Below are 23,103 nucleotides of genomic sequence, written 5' to 3'. Positions count from 1 at the left end.
TGAGAGGCGCTTACCACTGTGGAAGTGCACTGACCACCAGGGGGTAGCGACTGGTCAGAGCGTCTGCTCCCTGGTGGTCAGTGCACATCATAATGACTGGTCGAACGGTTGATGATTGTTTGCCTAGCACAGTGGTTCTCAACCTTCCTAATGCCGTGACCCTTTAATACAGTTCCTCATGTTGGGGTGACCCCCAATTTCATGTTACAAACTGAACATAATTAAAGCATAGTGATTAATCACAAAAACAATATGTAATTATATATGTTTTTTCCGATGGTCTTAGGCGACCCCTGTGAAAGGGTCATTCAATTCCCAAAGGGGTCACGACCCATAGGTTGAGAACCGCTGGCCTAGCATATCTGTATGAAACCTGTGAGGAAGCTCTCTATGTTTGGATAGGGGAAAATTTTCCAGGATATATTTTTATGTAAAAAAAGGAGGCAAAGAAAAGTACACTACCTTTTATGTAGAAAAGGGATGAAATAAGAGTATATATTCATACTTGGTTTTCTTTCCATAAACAGACCCAGGAAATATATACAAGAAATATTAAAGTGGTTACAGATAGACAGGAACAGCATGGAACATGGGAGGATGGGGAATGCGATGGAACAGATTTTTCATTGTATCTCTTAAAATTTGCTTTTTGAACCATGTAAATATATTGTTGTTATTATGTTTTAATTCAAGGAATTCATAGTTGCCTAAAGACCCTATTATTCACTTGATAGTCAAGCCTTGTGTTTTGAAGAGTCTGTCATCAACCTTGTTATTTTTCTCTTATCAAGTTACCTTTTCTAATATCCTCATTATCAGTGGCTTTGTATCGAACAGTTCTCTAACATGACATTCACAGACTTCATGGGAATCTGCCTCTTTAGCAATATTTATATAGATTCACTTTGCAATTTATTGCATTGTATTGTCAGATGTTTTCAATATCTAGTATTGCTGCACTGGGAATGCTAAAGCATGTCCTCAGGTGGGCCTTCCTTTTGTAAGGAGTCAGTTAAGTAGTGAACATTTTAATTTTATATTCATACAGTTACGGATATTTTAATTTCCCTGTGTGACTGTAGACATTTGTAAAATATCTATGCAAAGATGTTAAATATACTTGGATCTATTTCAGTATTCATTATTCTGTCTTTTCTTGTAAAAGTCCTTAAATTATTACACCTTAAGTCCCATAGTCATATTGTACTTTAATATGTCTCTAGTAGTTATGTCTCTATAATTAATTATTCTTCTATTTACAACATATTTCTATTCCTATCAAATTGATTTTTTTTTCCCAGTCAGGTTTACTGAGTTATACTTTACTGACAGAAAAATTCCTTTTTAGGTATTAAGTTTCATGAGTTTTGAGAAATAAAAACAGTTGTATAATCACCGTACCAATTAAGACATACACCCTAAAAACTTCTTTCATGCCCTTTTGTATTCAGTTCCCTAGCCCCATCATGAGTCCCTACTGATCTGATTTCTGTCTCCATAGTTTTCCTTTTCAGAAAGTTATATAAGTGCAATTATGTAATAGTATATACAGTATTTATTATTTTAGTATTTCCAATAAACATAAACCCTATAACAATGTTTTATAAAATGGCTTCTCGGGTGGAGTAACTCAAGAAATATCACATAGATATGAATCTTCAGATTCAGATTTGCATTGGTCATTGGCTTTACTTGGTAATTGGGTTTCATTATAAACATTATAATATAATTTATTTTGATTTCATGTTATTTTATGTCTAATTTGAAAATCAACTTTCATAAATATTAATTTGTACTTTTTTCTTGTTATCCTTTTTTAGCAGGATAATTAAAGTGGTTAGATAAAATAATTTACTAACCTTTTCCTATATTTTCATGTCTGAGAAAATATAAATTGTGTAATAAGTTACTTTCTTGGGTGTTTAGTATGATTTGGTGCACACACATGAAACATAACACTTGGGAGCAAGAGTAGTAACTGATTTTCTTTAGCATGTATTACATTTTTTTCATACCTTCATTGCAGTGTAAACTTTAAAAAATATTTTCTACTATTTAAGTATTTTTCAAAAGTAAACATAATTGGTGAGGTTAAGTGTAAAATGGTATTGATGAGATTGATTACCTACAGAAAGCCTTGATTTTTTTAATATTAGCCCCTCTAATGCTCAAGTTTCTAGTGTTGAATCCAAATCCCTGGAAAATCTGGCACACTGAAGTAAGTGGGCCACCAAGAGGAGTGGCTACTAGACAATATGTAAATATGAAGAGATGTATACACCCAGAACAATCAGAGTTCCAGCTTGACAGACTACAGAGAGCAGGGAAAAGGTGATACTCACATCCGAATTAAAGCGAAGCTGACAGACATTACAAGAAATAACTTGTTTCTTCTTTGGGGGAATGGACACTCCAAACGTGTGGTTAATAACTGCTTTTTGCACAGGATCCATCTGAAGAGCAAATGATAAAATAATCATTTTATAACTTCAAAGGATAGAAAATAGTGTGAGCAAGTAAAAATAGCTGTATTATTCCTTAAGGCTTTATCTTCATTCCCAAACAAGGATAATAAAGACTCCCATTCAGTAGTAATGTACTGTTTCCAGGACTTGAAAAAATCAAAAATAATAAACTGGTTTGAAATCATAGCACAAATCAGAGGAGAATCCAACATCCCAAGAAATCATAGTCATACATGGAGTCTTGAAAAACCTTAAAAGAATCATAAAACAAGGATATTTAAATTCCAAAGGTCAAAGTGAAAATTAACTTGTTAATATTTTCCCTATATAAGGTGATAATATTTATGAAAGTCTGAAATGGCCTCAATGACAATTATTACAGATATATTTCAGTTTCTTAAATTTTGATTTATGGCAAAGTCATAAGTTACAGGCTTGTCTCACAGCCCAGAAAATGTTATCTTAATTTTAAAATAATTTATTACTTTTCATATACTATAGATAACATTCATTCTACTGGAAATGCCCATAACAGATAGGTTACTGTGCAACCCTTGTTTACGTGTCGAGCAAGTTTTTGACTTATAACGTGTGACTTTCCTCCCTTTGGTTTACATATATCCTACATATTCATAAAAACATACAGTGATGAAAGTACTCAACCACGGCAAAAGTATGGCACAAAGCTACAAAAACACTTGGAGAAAGAAAGAACACTATTTGCAGAGCCTATAAAAAGAGAGACACAGCGGTGATTCTCTTGTGTACTCCAGATAATAATCTCCAGCATTAACATTGGACAACTGGCAGTTCAAACAACAATGCAGATGATAAACAAAGCAGTACTGATAAACAGATGTAACACAAACTGACACACCCTCATCTAGGAAATCTCCTGAGGTTAGAGCTTAGGGTTGGATTAGTTGATGATATTTGGTAGAGAGGAGAAACTAAGACTATCCCTGGTCAGGAGTATAAATCAACTAAATGTAAAATTAGCAACTAAAAAACTTAAGTACATTAGAAAGAAGGATGGATTACAGAATTATTGAATAGTAAAGTAGCCCATTTTTGCTACAAGTTTAAGTGAGATACTAACTGCATTGCTACTATAAAAACAGTTATGTGGTTTGGGACACTTAAAATTTCAAAGAGGGGAGTTTTCTGGAGTAATAGAACGATTCTGTAACCTGATTGCAGTGGTGGTCACACAATTTATACATGTGTTCACATTCATAAAATTATACACACTCCCCCAAAGTCCATTTTATGTATAATAATTTACAAAGTAAAAGAAAAAAAGTTTTATAGGATCATGCTTAACTACTAATTGTAAAATAAAATTACTGGGAAATCTGGGGATTTGATATGTTCAAGGCAAAAATTGATTATATTAAATTTTATTTAATGAGAATAAAAAAACAAGTATCCATGGGCATTAAAATCTCAATGTTCACTTTCTTAGTTTACACAGTTAAGTGCACACAAGTGCACACAGTTAAGTTTCATCTATCCATTTTTAAAACATGAAACTATACTTTCTGATTGTTACCAGAAATAGAAAATTAGTTTGGACAGGAAAATAAAATATCATACCTATGTTGATAGAATAAAAAACTACACTGTTTTGCAAAGTTAAACAAATGAAAGCATTTTATTGAGATACTTTCTGTTCTCAGGCTCTAAAAACTACATCTGGTGATGCGTAAACTGCATGGAATAAAACTATATGAATATTCTCAAACACTAGTTTTCACATGCCACTTTCATTATTTTTGCCATATCCATGTACTATTTTGTTATTATTCAAGTTTTTTCTTTAAGTCAAAGTAAAATAGACTTTTAAAAAAACACAGTAATAATTATGAAACCATAGTTTTAATGTACATGCTTTCTTATTACTCAACATTAAAAATGAAAACTTTCATCATATGAAATAAATACACATATCCCAGTTGTTCCCATACCACAGTATAGAAATACAGACAAAAGATACAGCTACAAAAATCTAGCCCTAAGTTTTTAGTAAACCAAGATATTTTCTGACAGGTCCGACATGACCCTTGAAAATAAACGTCCCCGTTACATTTTTGAAATTATCAACCTACATAATTTAAAAAATAATTTCTGGCACAAATTTATCCTACTCCAATCTCATGTTTGTGCATCAGCCTAAAATTTTCCATGTATATTCCCAAGGTAGAAAGCTCTCTGTCCTGACAGGTGAATTGTGGCTGAGAACTCCAAATACAAAGGCATGCCCGGCCGACATGGCTCAGTGGTGGGGCATTGAACTATGAACCAGGAGGTCCCGGTTCAATTCCCTGTCAGGGCACATGCCCAGGTTGCAAGCTCAATCCCTGGTGTGGGGCATGCAGGAGGCAGCTGATCAATAATTTTCTCTCATCACTAATAGATATAGATATAGGTATAGATATAGATATCTAGATATTCATATATCTAGATATCTATATCTATCTATTTATCTATCTCCCTTCCTCTCTGAAATCAATATATATATACATATACATATACGCACATTTATATGGTATACTTTAAAACAGAATATATTCAATTATAAAGGCAGATGTATTCCCAGCCACCTACTCCCTGAAAAGCCAACTAAGGCAGTTCCTTTAAGAAACTCTAACCAGAATTAGCTTCTGTACTTTATATACATAATCCTACTTGTACCTATAAAATTAATTAAATAAACAGCCTTTTTACCCTGACCCTCATCACCTGTCATAAAAATTTCATCCTCCATATTTGTCACTTGGAAGAGATAGTTTCCACTTTCCACTTGATTCTCTATTTTCTTATAGGTAGTATTTCAGGAAAAGATCCACTTGTTTTTTCCCTGCCTAAATCTCTTTTATCTTTCTCTGCTACTTATCACAGAATTCTATACTTATATTTCTTATTCATCAATTGAGGAACATGATTAAATTGAAAGAAAACTTGCAGTGGGAGAGAAAAGAATGCTCCATTTGCCAAATCATCTGGTACCTTGAAACTGAAACTGTTTCGATTATATTTTGTGTATTTTCCATCTGATGTCTTAATCACAAATACCTGAGAAATTTCAGTGAGGTCCAGACTTGTCAAGAACATAGAAAATGTTTTTAGATCTCTTTCTCTCTCCTTTTTAAAAGTTATAAAGTCATAAAAATCTGATCATTTTCTTATTCTTACAATATTCTAAAAGTTAGATGAAAATAACTATGATGTAAACTTATACTAACTTAAATTTTCCTCCCATTAATCCAATGTAAGTTCTCATAATGAGATATGTGTAACTAAATCAATGGTAATAATTTTATTCAATCACCAATTTTTAGGAGAAATAAAACAATCAAGATGAATTAAAACATTCTCATAAATCCTAAAACGTGATACATGTAAGTGATTCAATTTAGTGTCATCAAACTATATGTATATATCATAATAATTTCATATATAGAATACTTGGGAAAATTATTGGAGGCATAGCAATTATATGACAAACTTATTTTTAAAGATTCAACTGACATTCAAAAGACATTTGATTATTAAAAACTAGAGGCCCGATGCACGAAATTTGTGCAAGGGCCTTGGCGCCCGCCCCTGCCCAGCAGCCATGGCCAGGGGCCACTACCACCTCTGCCTCGGCCCCTGCCCACTGTGGCTTTGTCCGGAAGGAAGGACGTCCAGAAGGACGTCTGGTCTAATTAGCATATTACATTTTTATTATTATAGATGAGCAAGTGTCTTCTAACATCTTTATTAAAATGTTTATTTCACTTTTAAATGAATAAATTCCTCCTTAAATACTTAAATTAGCTCATGTTAGTTCACATTGCACAAGAAAGTGGTCTGTGGACTGAAAAGATTGAGATTAATTGATAAATAATCCTGAAAACACTTTTTTTTAAAAAAAGGAAAAACCCGTGTCTACCATATAGTTCTAGTTATTAGTATTCCTTACCTGACACAATTTAATGGTCCTAAATAAGCCCATTCTTGGGGGATGTGCAGGAGGCAGCTGATCGATGTTTCTCTCTCATCGATGTTTCTAACTCTCTATCTCTATCTCTCTCCTTTCCTCTCTGTAAAAAATCAATAAAATATATTAAAAAAAATAAGCCCATTCTTTTCTAAAAGGCTAAAAGTTAGAAGTAATCTGCACTTTTGAGACTAGAAACACATTTATATAAAAATTTTAAAAATCTATTTTCTTTGTTAATCTCTGCTTTAAAAGCCTGAAATGCTTACTAACTAAAAAGCAGCAAGAGTTAACATTTGCCCCTTTGTCTAATGAAAATCATGTAGAAATGAAAGCAAAACCTATTAGTGCAATTAACTGGTAGGTAATAAAAATGAAAAATGGGGTTGTGGCTGTTACCAAGTATCAAGGAGATAACTGGAGGCTATGTAAGGAAAATTTAACTATTACAAAAATGAAACTAATGAAGCTGACCTTATTATACTATCTATTCTATTTTCAGTCTCAAAATAAGAACAGATAGGTATCTTTGGTATATTCACCAGATTATGGAACCATAAATGTGTGTGATTTTTTTTAAAAGATCACGACTTTCACTGAGTGTACCAAGAAAGTAATGTATGTCTACACAGTACAAGCCATCATATACAAATATGCAGCTCCAATAAAACCCAGCCGCAGGGAAGAGAAACACTGCAGCACTTCACTAAGGGCAGGGTGAGCACTGTGGGAGGGGAGAGAAACAGGGAGGGGCTCCACGACCAAAGGGCTTCCTACTGGGTGATATCTAGATTCTAGACAGCATTGCCAGAGGAAGCTTTAGGCATCAAAAACAGAATTACAAGCTTTTCCACGACCTCAATATTTGTCCATAGGCTTGAAGTTTAAATTGTATTGTAAGAGTCTTAAGATTTCACTAGCCATCCAGTGGGACTGGGTCTGGGAGTAAATTGAACACTGCCCAACTAAAAAGCAAAAATGTTTATATTACTTTTAAATGAACAAATTGTACAAGGAATTGTATAAGGCTTTTTTAATGGGGTTAAATGGCTGGATACCCATACTATTATTAAAGATGGGAAAATTTCATCTTAAATTTAGCCATCTATTTAACCAGTGTTCTAAAAATCATTTGGTGAGCACTTATTGTACAACTAGAGGCCCGATGCACAAAATTTTTGCAAGGGGCTCGGCTGCTTCCTCTGCCTTGGCCTCCGCCTGCTGCGGTGGCCGCCTTGGCCTTCATCCAGAAGGTCATCCAGAAGGACGTCCGGAAGGATGTCTGGTCTAATTAGCATATTATGCTTTTATTATTATAGATTATAGTAGACAATACTAGCTTTTCCACTAAACAGAAGTAGATACCAGGTTTTTGGCTTTTAAAATGTAAAAATCAATCATCCAACAAACATTTCTGGGAGCCTAATATGTTTTTGATGCTGTCCCAGACTAGATGGGGTAGGGTGAGTCAAACACTAGAAAGGACCTAATCATAAAAATTGAAAAGTGAAAAAAGGCAGTATAAACTCTATTAAATTTGAAGGTGAGACAAGAAGGGACTACTCAGTAAAAAAAGTGGCACAAGAAGTTACATAGAAGTCTTTCTCCTCTGCCCCACCCCTATTTTGAGCTTTCTCTCCTTTTCTGATTTTTCAACTTTAAGCACTCAGGATCCTCCCTTTAGGAGTGACATAAGTGTGTTATCCTCCCAGAGATATTTGCCTTTTAATTCCTCTTCCAGTTGTGTAATAATACTATTAAACATTATAATAACAGCAGCTTAGCTTTACAGAGCTCTTACTAAGTGCCAGGAACTATCCTAAGGGATTATCTGTGTAGTCTCCACCATCACAAGGGAGATACCATTATTATCCTCCTTTTACAAATAAGGCATCTGAGGCTTTGAGGGGCTTAGTAACTTGTCTCCCTCAAGTTTGTAGACCTGAAGCCAGGATTCAGACTCAGGCAGGAGTCTCTCCTCACCGTGATCCCTAATGGAACACTGAGCAGGGAAGATGGGTATTGTGCATGGCACTCCCATAGGGTGTGAGATTTGGGACAAAAGGATGGCTGTACCTAGAATTTTTGGAGCCTGGAAGGCAGCTGCCTAGTGAAACTACACATAGGGCCTACTTGGTGCCTAAATAGAGATTTCCTAGAAAAGTGTCTTGCTTTTCTCTTTTTGACCTATTTATGCCCTTCTTAGGATAAACTAATTTCTCTTTGTGCAACTTCAGGAAAGTCATAAATAAAGAAGGAGCTGTCCAGGCCTCTTCCCCCAGTGTAACTGTTGGGATTACACACACGTGTGTGTGCACACAAACACACACACACACACACACACACACACACACAGAGAAATTTCTGGGAATACTTGGAGATTACACATAGCAGTCGACAGTCATATTTTGCACCTGTCCTGGTTTTACTCTAAAGAGGACTTCACTTACTAAACCCTTGTGATTTAGGGCTTTCTGGAAGTTTGGCAAAGCATCGGTTTTTTGTAACTGAGATATTATGCAATTACAGTAGTACAAAAAGAATGACAACTTTTCATCCCTACCTTTTTTCAATACTGGATTTATAGAAAAGAATATGATAATAGGGTCTCATTAGAACTTCACATATTCGTGAAGTGACACATATAAAAGTGATAGCTATGTCACAGAAGAGCAATATTTCTCTGAAGTTACTTCAAAAAAGGCTTTGCCTTTTATATTTAAACTAGTAGCCCTGTGCACGAATCCATGCACCAGTAGCTCTCTGTGGGGCCTGGCTGTTCCACACCCACTGCCCAGAGGCTCTCCATGGCCCAGGGGCCCATCTGCAGTCAGGGCGACGACACAAGTGTTTTGCTCCCCCACTCCGTGCCCACTGCCCAGAGGCCCTCTGTGGCTGGTGTGGAATGCTTGCCTCATCACCGTGGCAATGAAGCAAGCATTCCACCAGGCCACTCATGCTACTCATTTCAGTCCCCCTCCCCCTGGACTGGGGGACTCCAGCAGGGCTGAGAGGACTGGGTGCTGCTATCTTGGGTCTATGGGAGCTGCCATCTTTGTGATGGAGTGATGGTTAATTTGCATATTACCCTTTTATTAGGTAGGACTAGAGGCCCGGTGCACAAAATTCGTGCACTGGGGGTTTGCCCCTCAGCCCAACCTGCACTCTCTCCAGTATGGGATCCCTTGGATCGGGCCTAAACCAGCAGTTGGACATCCCTCCCACAATCTGGGACTGCTGGCTCCCAACCGCTCGCCTGCCTGCCTGCCTGATTGCCCCCTAACCACTCTCCTGCCAGCTTGATTGATGCCTAACTGCCCTCCCCTGCAGGCCTGGTCCCCCCTAACTGCCTTCCCTTGCAGGCCTGGTCCCCCCCAAGTGCCCTTCCTCCCCTGCAGGCCCAGTCGCCCCAACTTCCCTCCCTTGTTGGCTCAGTTTCCCCAAATGCCCTCCCCTGCTGGCCTGGTTGCCCCAACTGCCCTCTCCTAGGGGCCCGGTCGCCCCCAACGGCCTTCCCCTGCTTGCCTGGTCACCCCTAACTGCCCTCCCCTGCTGGCCTGATCGCCCACAACTGCCCTCTCTTGCTGGCCATCTTATGGTAGCCATCTTGTGCCCACATAGGGGTGGCCATCTGTGTCCACATGGGAGTGGCCGTCTTGTGCAAGGGCATGATGGTCAATTTACATATTACCTCTTTATTATATAAGACTAGAGGCTCAGTGCACAAAATCGTGCACAGGTGGGGTCCCTTGGCCTGGCCAGATGACTGGGGGGAGGGACCACAGGAGGTTGGCTGTGGGAGTGCACTGACCACCAGAGGGCAGCTTCTGCATTTAAGCATCTGCCCCCTGGTGGTCAGTGTGCATTATAGCTACCGGTAGACCGGTCAATCTGCTGACCAGTTGTAAGGGATGCTTAGGCTTTTATACACACACACACACACACACACACACACACCCACACACACACACACACACTCTGGCTACATGCTTTTATATTACTGTTTTACTGTTATCAAGTCATTGACAACTTAAATAGAAATAAAACAGACACAACTATCACAAAGACTATTTTTTTCTCAACTATCAAAAAATACAAACAACTGCATATCATTGGCAACATTTGCTCAGCCACACAACTTTGTACTGCTTTGGATTTCAAATCAGAAGGCTCAACAAAAATAAACCACACAGAACATTATAGTGGGATTGCATGCTACTGTGAGACCTGCATTTTTGCATCTGGAATGTGTAAAAGCTGTGACTTGCCACACTGACACTGCTTTTCCCACTCAGGTACCCTAACAAGGTCCCACCTGAAACCATCATTGTCATTGAAAGGAAGACAACTGGCACGCCACTCTTCCACAGACTATTGATTCAGCCAAGACCCATATGTTTGGAAAGGTACTTCCCCCAAGAATCCCCAGCTCATTGCTGAAACCACATATTGCCTGTGCCATGAAAACAAAATCAAATATGTCCCCTTTCTACTGGAATACCATTACTCCACCAGAAAGTTAACCAGCCATTCCTTACTGGCATAAAGGCTAACGTAACACAACACAACACATACTTAATAATAGTTCACCTTATATCTAAGTCTCAGACCTAACAAAGTACTACCACCACCACCACCATCACTATTTTATCAAAATGTAGTAGGCTTTTAAGTATTTTGAGGCTGGCTGACAATTAACAGTATCTGATTACTGAGAAATGAAGCGGGATCCTAAAATCCTTTTCCAGAGCTTCCCTAGTGGTGGTCAATATTCCCAGTAGAAAATACAAGTGGGAGTTGGCCCACTTATTTGAAACAATCGGTGGAGAGCATAGATTAGAATTTCCTTCCCCTGCCCGCCCCCTTGTTCTGTAAATGGATTTAGAAAGCTTGATATCTTTTACTCAGATTCCATATAGTCAGACAAAGTTCTGGGATTCATCAAACAAGTTGCATATTCCATTGACAAAATGGGTAACTAGTATAAGGCAAAAACACTGTGATCTACTTTGAAGATCTATTTTGAAAGTAAAACTACACTGCATTTCCAGTTGTGTTTTTTGTTGTTGCTTTTGATAAATTCCATTTGTGTGTGTGAGTGTGTGTGTGTGTGTGTGTAAGAATAAAAAGAAATATAGGGTAGGATGCTAAGAGATTTGTGTTTTGTCATAAAATAATATCCTCTTTCTAGACTGCTCTGATAGTAAATGATGCAACCTTTTTAGAGGGTGAGTATTTCATATCAACTTAGTTCTGTTCTTGGGAAGTTTTGCTGCTTTACAACATATCATACATTTATAAATAACTTCCAGTTTTGCACAAAAACTATGCTTCTTGAAAATTAATTTATTTAACAAAAGTTTATTAAGTGGCTATCATGTACTCCTTTAGGAGTTGCAAATAGAGTGGAGAACGGACTTCAAGAACACAATATTCTAGTTTGGGGGACATATCTAAAGTGACAAGTTATTTCAACAGTGTAAGTACACAACTTTGTACTGCTTTGAAAAAATTACAACAGGATAATGAGACAATATTTTGCTATGAATAATTCCTGTAAACATTTTGGTTGTCTTGATATAATTGGGATGCAGATACTTTTATATATAAAACCATACTAAATATATAAAAATAAGAACATTATTCGATGAATTAGGACAGTTGATACATAATGCAAATGCATACAACTTGTAACAACTGTAGAGTAAGGGCCATGTTCTTCAGCTTTCAAAGTGGTCTGTGAGACCTTTGCAGAAGGTTTTATTCACATCCCAAGTCCCAAGAGAACCACTGAATGTCAGAGCCACCGCTGTCATCATCTCCCCGAGGAGAAAGGGAAACCAAAGTGTTCTGCGTGTTGGAAGTTCTCTACCTGCCAGACGCATCTCACCTGGAGACCCTTCTAGTGGGTTTCTGTACAGTGTGATTGGCCTGGGACTTAGTGAATAGAAAAATGACCATGAGCTACTTCTTTTGGTTTTTAAATAAATACATATTTTTGTCTAATATCTGAGTTGTTTTGTGACGATATTACAAGAAAATGTTTTTCGTTTGTAGCACTTTTAGAACTTTAAAGAGTTACCAAATGGTAAAAGCAAAAAAGCTAAAAGCAAATGAATGGGACTTTCACCACCTCACTCTCTTTAGTGGAACACTAGTTTAACACTTTTGACAGATAATTTTTAAATTGTGCTGGGTAAAAGGAATACTTTTTAAAGTTCTTTTTCAGTCAATAGTTATTTTGTAAATGGGAGCTGCCGTAAGATTAGACCTGTGGGCTTTACTGAAACTGAATGTCTAACTCTGACAGTAGATTCTTTTATGTAATAAATATGGTCAGTACAAATGTAAAATGTTCCATTTTCTTGGCTGGCTCCACATCCCTGGTGATTTTCCATGCTGCCAGGGATCAAGGGTGATGCAGCAAAGCTGTAGTTATGCCGCTGGGTAATTTAAGAAGCCACATCAAAGAGCATTTCAAAAAGTTCAGTTTAACAAATAAGACTTTCAGCTATGTCAGCAATGGTTATGAGACTTAATTGAAGGTCCACTCATACCTCATTGCATGGACACACACACACCCAGCAATGTTCTGGGTGTTGATGTTCCTACGCAAACATTAGATGTGTAAACTAAAGAACTGAAATTCAATTGCATATGTATCCATATTCAGGTTTAAAAAATATCTTTAGAAAGGTCTAATTGGTTGATGTGATGCATCAGGGAGAGCAGACCACCCTCAACCCAATTGCAATTTCTCCTTTCAATGTAGGTAAAAAGCACGATGGTAATTATTAATTATGTCTCCTAAGTCCTTTCCTTTGTTTGTTTCCATTCGTGAAGAAGCAAATACTTAGATATGACTAGAAACCATTAGGAACAAGAAGTATTTTTCCATGAGGACACAAGAAAAGTTCTTGAAAGGGTTTCCATTTTATTAAAATTTGATGGTCCTATAACAAAAATAAATTTTGGCCAATGGATGTGTATAGATATGAAAGATCTATAACATCTGTAAAAGACAAGGTAACAATAGCATTCATAAAAAATTATTAGATGCCCTTTTGAAGCAGTATGAGAAGAGTTGCAAATTTTTTTAAGAAAAGTGAAAAACTACCAGAATCTTTCAGAGAATTAATAAGGTATTCTATAGTGAGTTTTAATAGCACAAAAGAAGTGAAATGATAACAAATACTATTAATATTTTTTCTGTGGAAAAGTTACTATCCTCAAAATATTTATAGCTTGTATTTCTCAATGAGGTATATTCATATTTGAAAAAAAACCCAAACATCCCAAGGTATATATAGTTGACAATAAACTATATTGCCCACAGAAAAATGCCAACGAAGTTAGTTCAAGTACACTATTCAGAGTGACAGGAACAGGAGCAGGATTCACCAAGAAAATTTAAAATAAATGAATCAGATGTTTCCTATGTTACTTAGAACTGTGTCTCCTCAGGGTAAAATATAACAAAAAATTTTTTTACTGGACTGAAGAATATTTTTTCAATAGGTGTGAAAAATACTAAATAAGATATTCATTTTAGTGATTATGCTACAGCACATTGGAAGAAAGCATCCATGATGAAGTTTGCAAGGACAGAGTAATATCTGACCTAGAAGACAGTCACCTAGTTCTTGCCCTTTCCTGTTGCCAAGTTTCTCTTTTAAATAGAGACTTTAAAACAACCCCCAAAACTGCCTCCAAGATTAAATTTCCACAACATAAAATTCACTGGCAAAAATAATTCTGAGAAATATTTTTTTTAATATAATTTTAAATTATTTTTTAGGAGAAAAACATGGCATACAAGTAACTAGATTACTTGCCCATACTTATGACGATAGCTTTAAAAGTTATTTTTTAAAAAGTTATTGGTGCTAAGTTTCCAAATCTAAGGAAGTAAAAATATGTTTGCCTGTTTTCTGGTAAACAGGCTAAAAAAAATGTTACAAGGGCTTTCTAAGGGACTAGGGAAGTAATGAGCTTTCTTGATTTAAAAATCAATACACTTCCTGAATGGCCAAATGCATTAACTGACATTCTTTCAAAACCATTCTGTCAAAGCTAAGTTTGAAAGGCTGTTCAGTAACTAATCAGATATATCCTGATACGGAGGCAAAACAGGTCTTGACACAGATTAAAAGGTGTGTGATGAAAAGACAACCCCACCAGACAGGCAGAAGTGAAAATCAGAAACCTGGGCCTGTTGGGAAGTATTCTTCATTCTGCAAAGCAAAGCAGAAATGAAGTATTTCCCCCCTCAAACGGAAGACAACACATTTTTTACTCTTGCACTGAGAAGAAACCTGATAGTTGAGGACTGACAAGTCTCCATGCAAGGCAGTAGAACTGCAATGCTCCAAGTGTGAGCACCACGGGCTCTACTCCCCATCCACTCTCCTTACATGGGCGAAGTGTCAGAGAACATCTCCATCTTCAAACTACTTTTTAGTTTGTTTTAGTCTGAGTCCCGAAATCTTCCCTTCACCTTACTCCACAACAGGCTCCTACTGAAAACACAGTACAATGAAACACTGAAAGCGCTGCTGGTTAAAGCAGATAGGCCAGGCCCAGACCCACCAGCATGCCTTCGGTTCAACTTCCTCACTTGAAAATGGGAACAGATTTGGAGAATTTTAATAACCTGCTTTTGAGCCTCTTCAGCTAAGACTAGACCCCAAATCTCCTATTACAGTTCCAGATTTGCAAATAAAAATCATTTTTAAGTATAAATATATGCCAAATATTGCATAGGATATGCTTATTTCTCTGAAATTCAATTTGACTGGGCATCTTGCATTTTATCTGAGTCCTCTCTCTGGTTCCCATTCAAGGATGTCACAGCTATACCCATATTGTTTCTGCTTGTCCTCCTTCCTCTTGCAGGCTCACTATCACGTTTACTATTTTAGGACTTTGATTAGAAAAGTAATCCAAGTGGTTTTGTGGGCAGGTAATATAAAAATACTTTGTCATTTATTCATTTCGCCATTGTCATTTTATATGAATGTATATGTGTACACACTTAACTCTCCTCAGCAAAATATACCATACTTGTAAAGTAAAATAAAGAACTTTAATAAAGTGCCTTCCTCTGTTCTCTGCAGTAATAACTGCTTTATTGAATAAGGCTCTGTTAATGGTACACATTGACATTTTACATTTATCTATCTGATTTATAATCATTTTCATCATTTGCAAGGAGGCTATAGTTCAAACCCAAAGTAGTTTAAACTGAACGGTCTTTCTTTTCTTAAAAATTTGTAAGGAAATGGAATCACTTCTGGGTAAAACTACTTTATCCACAAAATTTATTTCAAATGTACATAAAGTCCTCTCTGCATCTACATATTTTGAATAGAGTGACACATGTAAGATAAAAATGAATACAGCAAGTGGCATCATCAAGTTAAAAATGTTCCCCGGGCAAGTTGCTCGGTGGTTAGAGCTTTGACCAGTGGACTGAAGGGTTGTGGGTTCCATTCCCATCAAGGGCATGTATGTTGGTTGCAGGCTTGATCCTCAGCACTGGTCCAGGCACATGTGGGCAGCAATCAATGTGTCTCTTTCACATTGATGTTTTTCTCTACTCTGTCTCTCCCCCTCCCTTCCACTCTCTCTAAAATCAATGGAAAATTATCCTTGGGTGAGGGTTAACAAAAACAATGTGCTTATATTTCAAATACACTTTGGTCATGGATACGGCATCAAGATTTCCTAACCAAGCAATAGAGAAAAAACTGCATGAACCATATAGCAAGTTGTCATGAAACACAAAATCCCTCAGTAACATTCATGAAAGTTTTTACAGTTTTAATGTTATGAAGCAAAAATCGTTTGTGTTTACAATCTACCTATTCATTATGAAGATTTTTAAGAAATGTTTCTGAAATGCAGAATATCAGGAAGCTTGGCACTTAAAGTCTTCACAATACTCATTTGAAATTTTTATTCACCCCTCTGTCTTTCCCAATCTCCAACCTCTAACACTTTCACTAAAATTGGACAAGTACCTATATCTAACAACATGAGAAATTATGTTATTTTAATTTAAAAGACTTCATGTATCACAAAATTCCTGAATTTTAGTCATGAATCACAAAATTCCTGCCTCAACAATATTACAATAACAATTGTTGACAGTTATTAACCCATTGCAGTGGGAGTGGTCTCCCATAGCTGTAGTTAAAGACTGGCCTCTGGAGCTCCGGCCAGCGTGACTCGGTGGTTGAATGTCTACCTATGAACAGGAGGTCACGGTTAGAGTCCGGTCAGGGCACGATCCCTAGTAAGAGGCATGCAGGAGATGGCTGATCAATGATTCTCTCTCATCACTGATGTTTCTATCTCTCTCCCTTCCTCTCTGAAATCAATAAAGATATATTCAAAAAATATATTTAAAAAAAAAGCTGGCCTCTGGAAATCAATCGTGTTCTCGGCAGACAAGAGTATTTCAGTGATAGGAGGGCTGAAATGGAGACTGTAATCTTCTGTGATTATCCTTGAGGCTGAAGCAAACACAAAAAGGAGTCGATGAACTGCTGCTAACTTCCTGTGATGACTGATTTCCAGGAAATTCTGATATTATTCTTGCTCTGTAACACAATGATGGTTCCGCAGAATCTGGGTGTCACAGTGCTTCTGCAGAAGCTACTCACCTTTCAAAGGGGCCAGGCCTGTCTCTCAGAAGACAATAGAGGGCCTGATTGCACAAGGAGTAATGAGATATGTGCTACAGGCTGTCTTTCTGGAAAGTTCTTTTATGAAAGAACTGATTTTAAAAGTACCTATTTTAAACCTCTCCTCCCCCCACCCACAAAGGCACAGAAGTCTAAAGATTGATACATTTCTCTGCTGTTCCTAATAGCTATGGAGCTATGACTATCTTGGCTTGTATAATTGTTAAAGTTTCATTTAGGCTGATACTTATATTCTGAAGAAAAAAAAAGTTTACCTACATATGTACATGCCCTTAAGATCTATACAATATTTTAGAATATGATATAAAACTGCTAATCTATTTTGAGTAAGCATCAAATTTAGAGTTAGAGGTCACTGTTAGGGCATAGGTTAAGTGATTGGTGATTTAAATTCAGGAAAAAAAGGGGTAGGAGCAGAAAGGGGAGATCTGTAACAGTCAAAAAGCCATAAAATGTTTAGAATAAATTTTCACTATCACTACAGGAAAGATAACACAATACATTGACTACTATGATGAGTTTAAAATATTTTTAAAAATTGCCATTTTAACTAATATCAATTTGATTAATGCATAATTTGAGAAGAACAGTTCTATGTTTTGAAATCAGCAGTATTTTAAAAGTATAACAGAAAACATTATTACGTCTTAGGACTCACTGACAATGTGTCATAGCTACACAGTCTCATGTTCAAAATACCTTTATACATTGTCTTTAAAATCTAAACATCATTGAAGGTAAACAAGGAAAAATGTAATCCAACCAAAACAATTGCAATTATTCCAAGCCTCCACTCAATGTATCCTCTCCTCAGTCCTGCTCCAAATTCAATTGTAGCCCCTCTTCATTGTTTTCAGGCAGTCAGGTGATACTGATCTTTAAGAATGCCCTACTATTGTCTCATTCGGCTAACATCAATTGAGCACCTGCTTAGTTCTAGGCATGGCTACCTTAAACTGAGTGTAAATTTCTTAATTCCAGAACCATGTCTTGGCCATATGTATATCCTTAGCATCTACTTAGTTAGGATTGCTCTAATGCACACAGCTAGTAGCCTCAGGAGCCCCAGTGATAAACATAATTTGGTTTATTTAAAGGAGTTGTTAAGAAAGAAGAGCTCAAAGTGATAGAAATAGCCACAAAAATCTTAATATCATTTTTAAGAAATGGTTTTGCTGTTTTAAGAGGTTTTTTTAAATAAACATTATCTCACTTCATATTCGTGGGTATTTTAAATTACTAAAAATAGTATGGTGATATGTTATATAGTTATAATTTTTTTCTAAGCCCTCATTAAATTCCAGAAATTTTCTAGATATTAAGTCATACCCTCAATTCTCCATAAACATAACTCAAATTTTAATGAGGTAATGGTATAGGTTACACCATCCCTAGTTTTCAAATGAGGTAAAGCGGAGTAAAGTGGCTTTCTCAAGATAAAAGAAAACTAGTCTAGATACAAGTCTCTGAGTTCAGTGCTCATCCCCTATGCAATGAAGTCAGTGGTTCTACCCACCTCTCCCCTCCACTTGGGTTCCTGCTCCCCCAGATGGCATAAAGCAGAGTCAAGGTCAAGTAGGACTGTTAGAAGCTTACTTTGGAACAAGTCAAGCAGCGTTACTTCTCTGAGAGGTAATGCTCCACGTTGCTTTTGGGAAGAGGTGGGATATACCCGATGAATGAGTGGCTGACCAAATAAACAAATGTCACAATTTCCTTTAGAAGATAAGAATGTCAAAAGTTAAAACTTAAGTATATGCCATGTGATAGTGGCTATTAGGAATCATTTTAGCAGCTAATAGCTTCAGCTCGTTTTGGGAAATAGAGATTTTGTGGCTTATATTATTATTACAATGGACCATTTTTATATATTATGGAAGTTTGGCGTCTACCTGAAGAAAACAAAGAAATTAGACCCAGATACATGTTTTTAATTGTTGGAGACTTTCTGTACACCTCTAATTATATATATATAAATCCTAAGCCTGTAAAAGCAATATACTAGTATGTTCTATTATAGCACTCAGATCCTGGCTCTAGAAACTGTCTACAACAAGGGAAAACAAGTATTAAGATGGACAAGAAAAAAACCCCATCTTCTATGGAATATACTGCAAAGGACAGTATTTCAACCTGACTTTAGGAGCCACAGGATTTATTGGGTACTTTAAAAACTATGTCTCACATGAGTAATACACACATTTAAATTTAGGAAATGGTAGGGTGGAGACCAACTCTTGTCTAATATTTAGCCTTTCCCCTTTCAGTGGCAGAGCTGCCTGCTGGAAGAAATTATATATTCCTCAATCTTCTGATTTGCAAAAAAAGGTACAACAATGACACATGTAGCCTATTTCTTATACAGATGAATTTTTAAAAACTAATTGTAGAATGACACTAAACCCCGCCTGACTGGTGTGACTCAGTGGTTGAGTATTGACCTATGAACCAAGAGATCAGAGTTTGATTCCTGGTCAGGGCACATGCCCGGGTTGCAGGCTCCATCCCCAGTAGGAGGTGGAGGTGTGCAGGAGGCAACCAACTGATGATTCTGTCTCACACATCAGTGTCTCTCTCTCCCCGGTCAGGGCACAAAATTAGGTTTTGGGTTTAGACCTGATTGATGTTTCTCTTCCCTCTCTCTCTCTCTCCCTTTCTTTCTCCCTTCCTCTCTCTCTGAAAATCAATAAAAAACACATTTAAAAAATATGCTAAAGCCCCCTGATACTAGAATTCCATAAAAATTAGGTCTTGTTTATATAATTTATGGGTGTGTGTTTTTTTCACCTTATTTCAAGCATCAGGACAAGAAAAACCCAAATTAACAGCTAACTCTCTGAAAAAAGGTATTTTCCCAAGATTCCTACTGAGCTCTACTAAGATGTTGAAACTTCACAGATTGCTAAGTAGCACTTCAATTCATCTTTAGCACCCTCAATGGCAACTATAGAAGTAAAGGGACTGGAATATCCCAAAAGATGCTTTCCTCTTTCCAAAAGAGATTTGAGACTTAATTTTGAATACAAGAATTGAGAGAGAGGAAGGAAAAAAGATGCTCTGTGCTATTGGTTGGGTTCCCCAGCTTTTGATAAAAGTTTCTCAGGGAACACCACCATCAATTGCTGTTTATAGAGCAACCAATTTAGAAATACATTTTCTGGGCTGGAGGGAATGCCCAATAATATTTTGCTACTTTTCATATTTATTTAACTCTCCTACTTTACCACGGGCACAGAAAAGCTCGTTCATTGAGAGACCTTAAGAATAAGGTTGTTGTTGGTTTTATCTTCTTATATTAACTGACGATTTGTTAAGAATAATTTTTTTTTTAAGAAGAGGACCTGACATAGACACTTTTTCCAAGTTGACTCTACTCTTGAAAAATGCTGAGCTGGAACAGCACCAAGACCGAAGACCTGTCTTGCCAGAAAATCTGATGTACCCTCCAAGTACACATAATCCTTGAAACTCTAGCACTAAAAATGAAGCCCCAGAGCTGTGTGAGGTTGAGACTAGGATAATGAAAGGGACATGCAAGAGGCCAGAGCACGGTGAGACTACGGATGCCTCTTTTCTTGAGCTCCTGAAACCCGTGTTCTCGTACCCCATGAAGGCCCATCAAAGTCTTACTCTGTGTTTTCAGATAGCTTTAATTAACTGAATTGCCTGTTATTCTCTGTGAGCAGACTCCTCCATTATGCTACGGTGAATGATATAAGAAAAGGAAGTAATTTCTATCAGACAGTGAATAGTTTCTGTCTTATTTGCTATAACTCCTCCTTAGCACGATGACTGGCACATGTACACATTCAGTAGGTGGTTACGAATGAATGCTTTGTTCAGGTGCCCTGAACAAGTAATTTAATTAGGGAGAAAAAACCCATATAACCACACATACATAAACATACATGTACATATACATACAAAACATACAAATAATACTGGCATTTTCTAAAAGGGTTTCAAGAGTCAGCAGAGAAAGGGAGATGTGAACACAAAGTCTTTAGTAGATAAATCTTAAAACTTTTGAATAAGGCAAGGGACATGAGTTACATTTAAAAAGGACATGTTTGTGGTTTCAAGGGGAAAGGGAGACAATAATGAAGATGCAATATTTTATCTTCTAGTGGTCATGTTTACATAACTTTTCGCTCTGTCACATTTAACAGGGATATAAAATTTTCTAGTCAGGAATCTATGCTTAAATATGTGTACTAAATCTTCATTAGTTTCGTACCACATTTAAAAAATTTTCTAGAACCATCTTTTTTTCTAATGATCTGGGTAGTACTGCTGTTCACTTGTCTAAGTGCCATATTAGGCCATTCTCTTCTCCCTTTTCTAGTAAGTTTGAGTAACCATGAAAATTTCAACTTGGTATATTTTAATACTATATATTTCTTTACAACATATAAAATAATATTACCCTTATGTATTTTAAACACACCCTAAAAGTAAAAAATCAACCATATTCTCTCTTTTTTTATATATATATGACTGAGACGAATGTGTCATTTCAAGTAGTTAGACATACAAGTAGAAAAAATGGAATACATAACTTTTTAGTGACAGTAAAGCATTGCTAGAATAAAAAGAAGACTCTGCAGCAAAAATTCACCTTTGGGTTGCATTTGCAGAGGGAGAGTATTTTACTTAAATCAAATTAAATAAAAATTCAAATAAAAGAAAAAATATGTATCCAAGTATTTAAATAAGGACTTAATTAAGTAGATAAAGGCATTAAAAGCAGATAAAAATGTAAATGTTCTGGCTTACTTCAAGTTTCCATACAAGAACACTTCATAGGAAGCATGGCATGAATTAATAGCAAAATGTGACTTTTGACTCCCAATTTCTTTACTTTACATCTCCTGGATAAATATATTATTAATTATATTACAAGAAAGAAAAAAATTAAAAATTGTTGCTATTGCCAAGCTATGAACGACCCATAATTTCAAAGAATCTAGAATGATAAAATAAATGGTAAACATACAGATCATTTCACAGCCTGTCATGAATGATTCAAAGAATCCTATAGCAATTTGGGACTTTACACTTTTAGAAATAATATTTACTCTGTTCCATATATTTGTTCATGCATCAGGAAAAAAAATAACTTCAAGGTGGAAGTAAAAATCAGATTATTTTTCACAAAAATATGATTGTTGAGTCTCTTGCAATAAAGCAGCAGTGACCTCCATTGTACTTGTGCTTTCCTGCAGCAATTGCAAAAACATGACAGAACTGACAAAGACATTTAAAATAAGCATGGAACACACCTGCCAATCTGCAGAGAAACTGACAGGTGACTGTGGTCTCGAGGCAGCTCTTGACTATAACTATAGCTCTGGGGAGTCCAACAAATACATCTGTATATGTTCCCTATATATGGCTGTTAAAAGAAACTTGATCTACACATCATCACATACAATATACACATTGGACATGTGTCTTAGTCTGGTTGGGCTACCATAACAAAATACCACAGACTGGGTGGCTTATATAACAGAAATTTATTTTATCATGGTTCTGGGGGAGGGAAGGCCAAGATCAGGGTTCCTGCATGGACATAGTCTGGTGAGAAGTCTCTTGTTGGCTTAGAAATGGCTGTATTCTCACAATGTACTTACATGGTGGAAGTGGGTAAAGCTCTCTGAGATCTCTTCTTAGAAGGGTACTAATTCATTATGAGGGTCCCACCCTTATGACCTCATCTAACTTTAATCACTTCTCTAAATATCTTCACATGAGTGTTAGGGCTTCAATATATGCATTTGGAGAGGAGGATACAAATATTCAGTACATCACAGCATGTGTGTATATGTGTCTTCTAGTATACTTATTTTATTACACTAAATTGATAATATCCATTGTGGTAAATACGCAATTTATTTCAATTCTGAAGAGTTCTGAAGAGTATCTTTTTTTTCCACCCCTCATC

At 36.5% G+C, this 23,103-nt stretch overlaps 1 protein-coding gene across 5 annotated transcripts in view; it reads right to left on the bottom strand.

Moving 5' to 3' along the window:
• ZNF385B (zinc finger protein 385B) overlaps nt 1-23,103 on the bottom strand; it is a 349,071-nt gene that overhangs the window by 50,978 nt on the left and 274,990 nt on the right. For all 5 annotated transcript variants that reach the window (XM_006760561.2, XM_006760563.2, XM_006760566.2 and 2 more), the window contains one exon: nt 2,343-2,453. In XM_006760561.2, the coding sequence (XP_006760624.1) occupies nt 2,343-2,453 (111 nt within the window). The remainder of the gene's footprint in view (nt 1-2,342; nt 2,454-23,103) is intronic.

The sequence above is a fragment of the Myotis davidii genome, unplaced genomic scaffold (genome assembly GCF_000327345.1).
Source record: "Myotis davidii unplaced genomic scaffold, ASM32734v1 scaffold370, whole genome shotgun sequence".
NCBI classification, from domain to species: domain Eukaryota; kingdom Metazoa; phylum Chordata; class Mammalia; order Chiroptera; family Vespertilionidae; genus Myotis; species Myotis davidii.
Note: the sequence above shows the minus strand (reverse complement) of the source record. Positions and strands in the feature narration are given on the sequence as shown.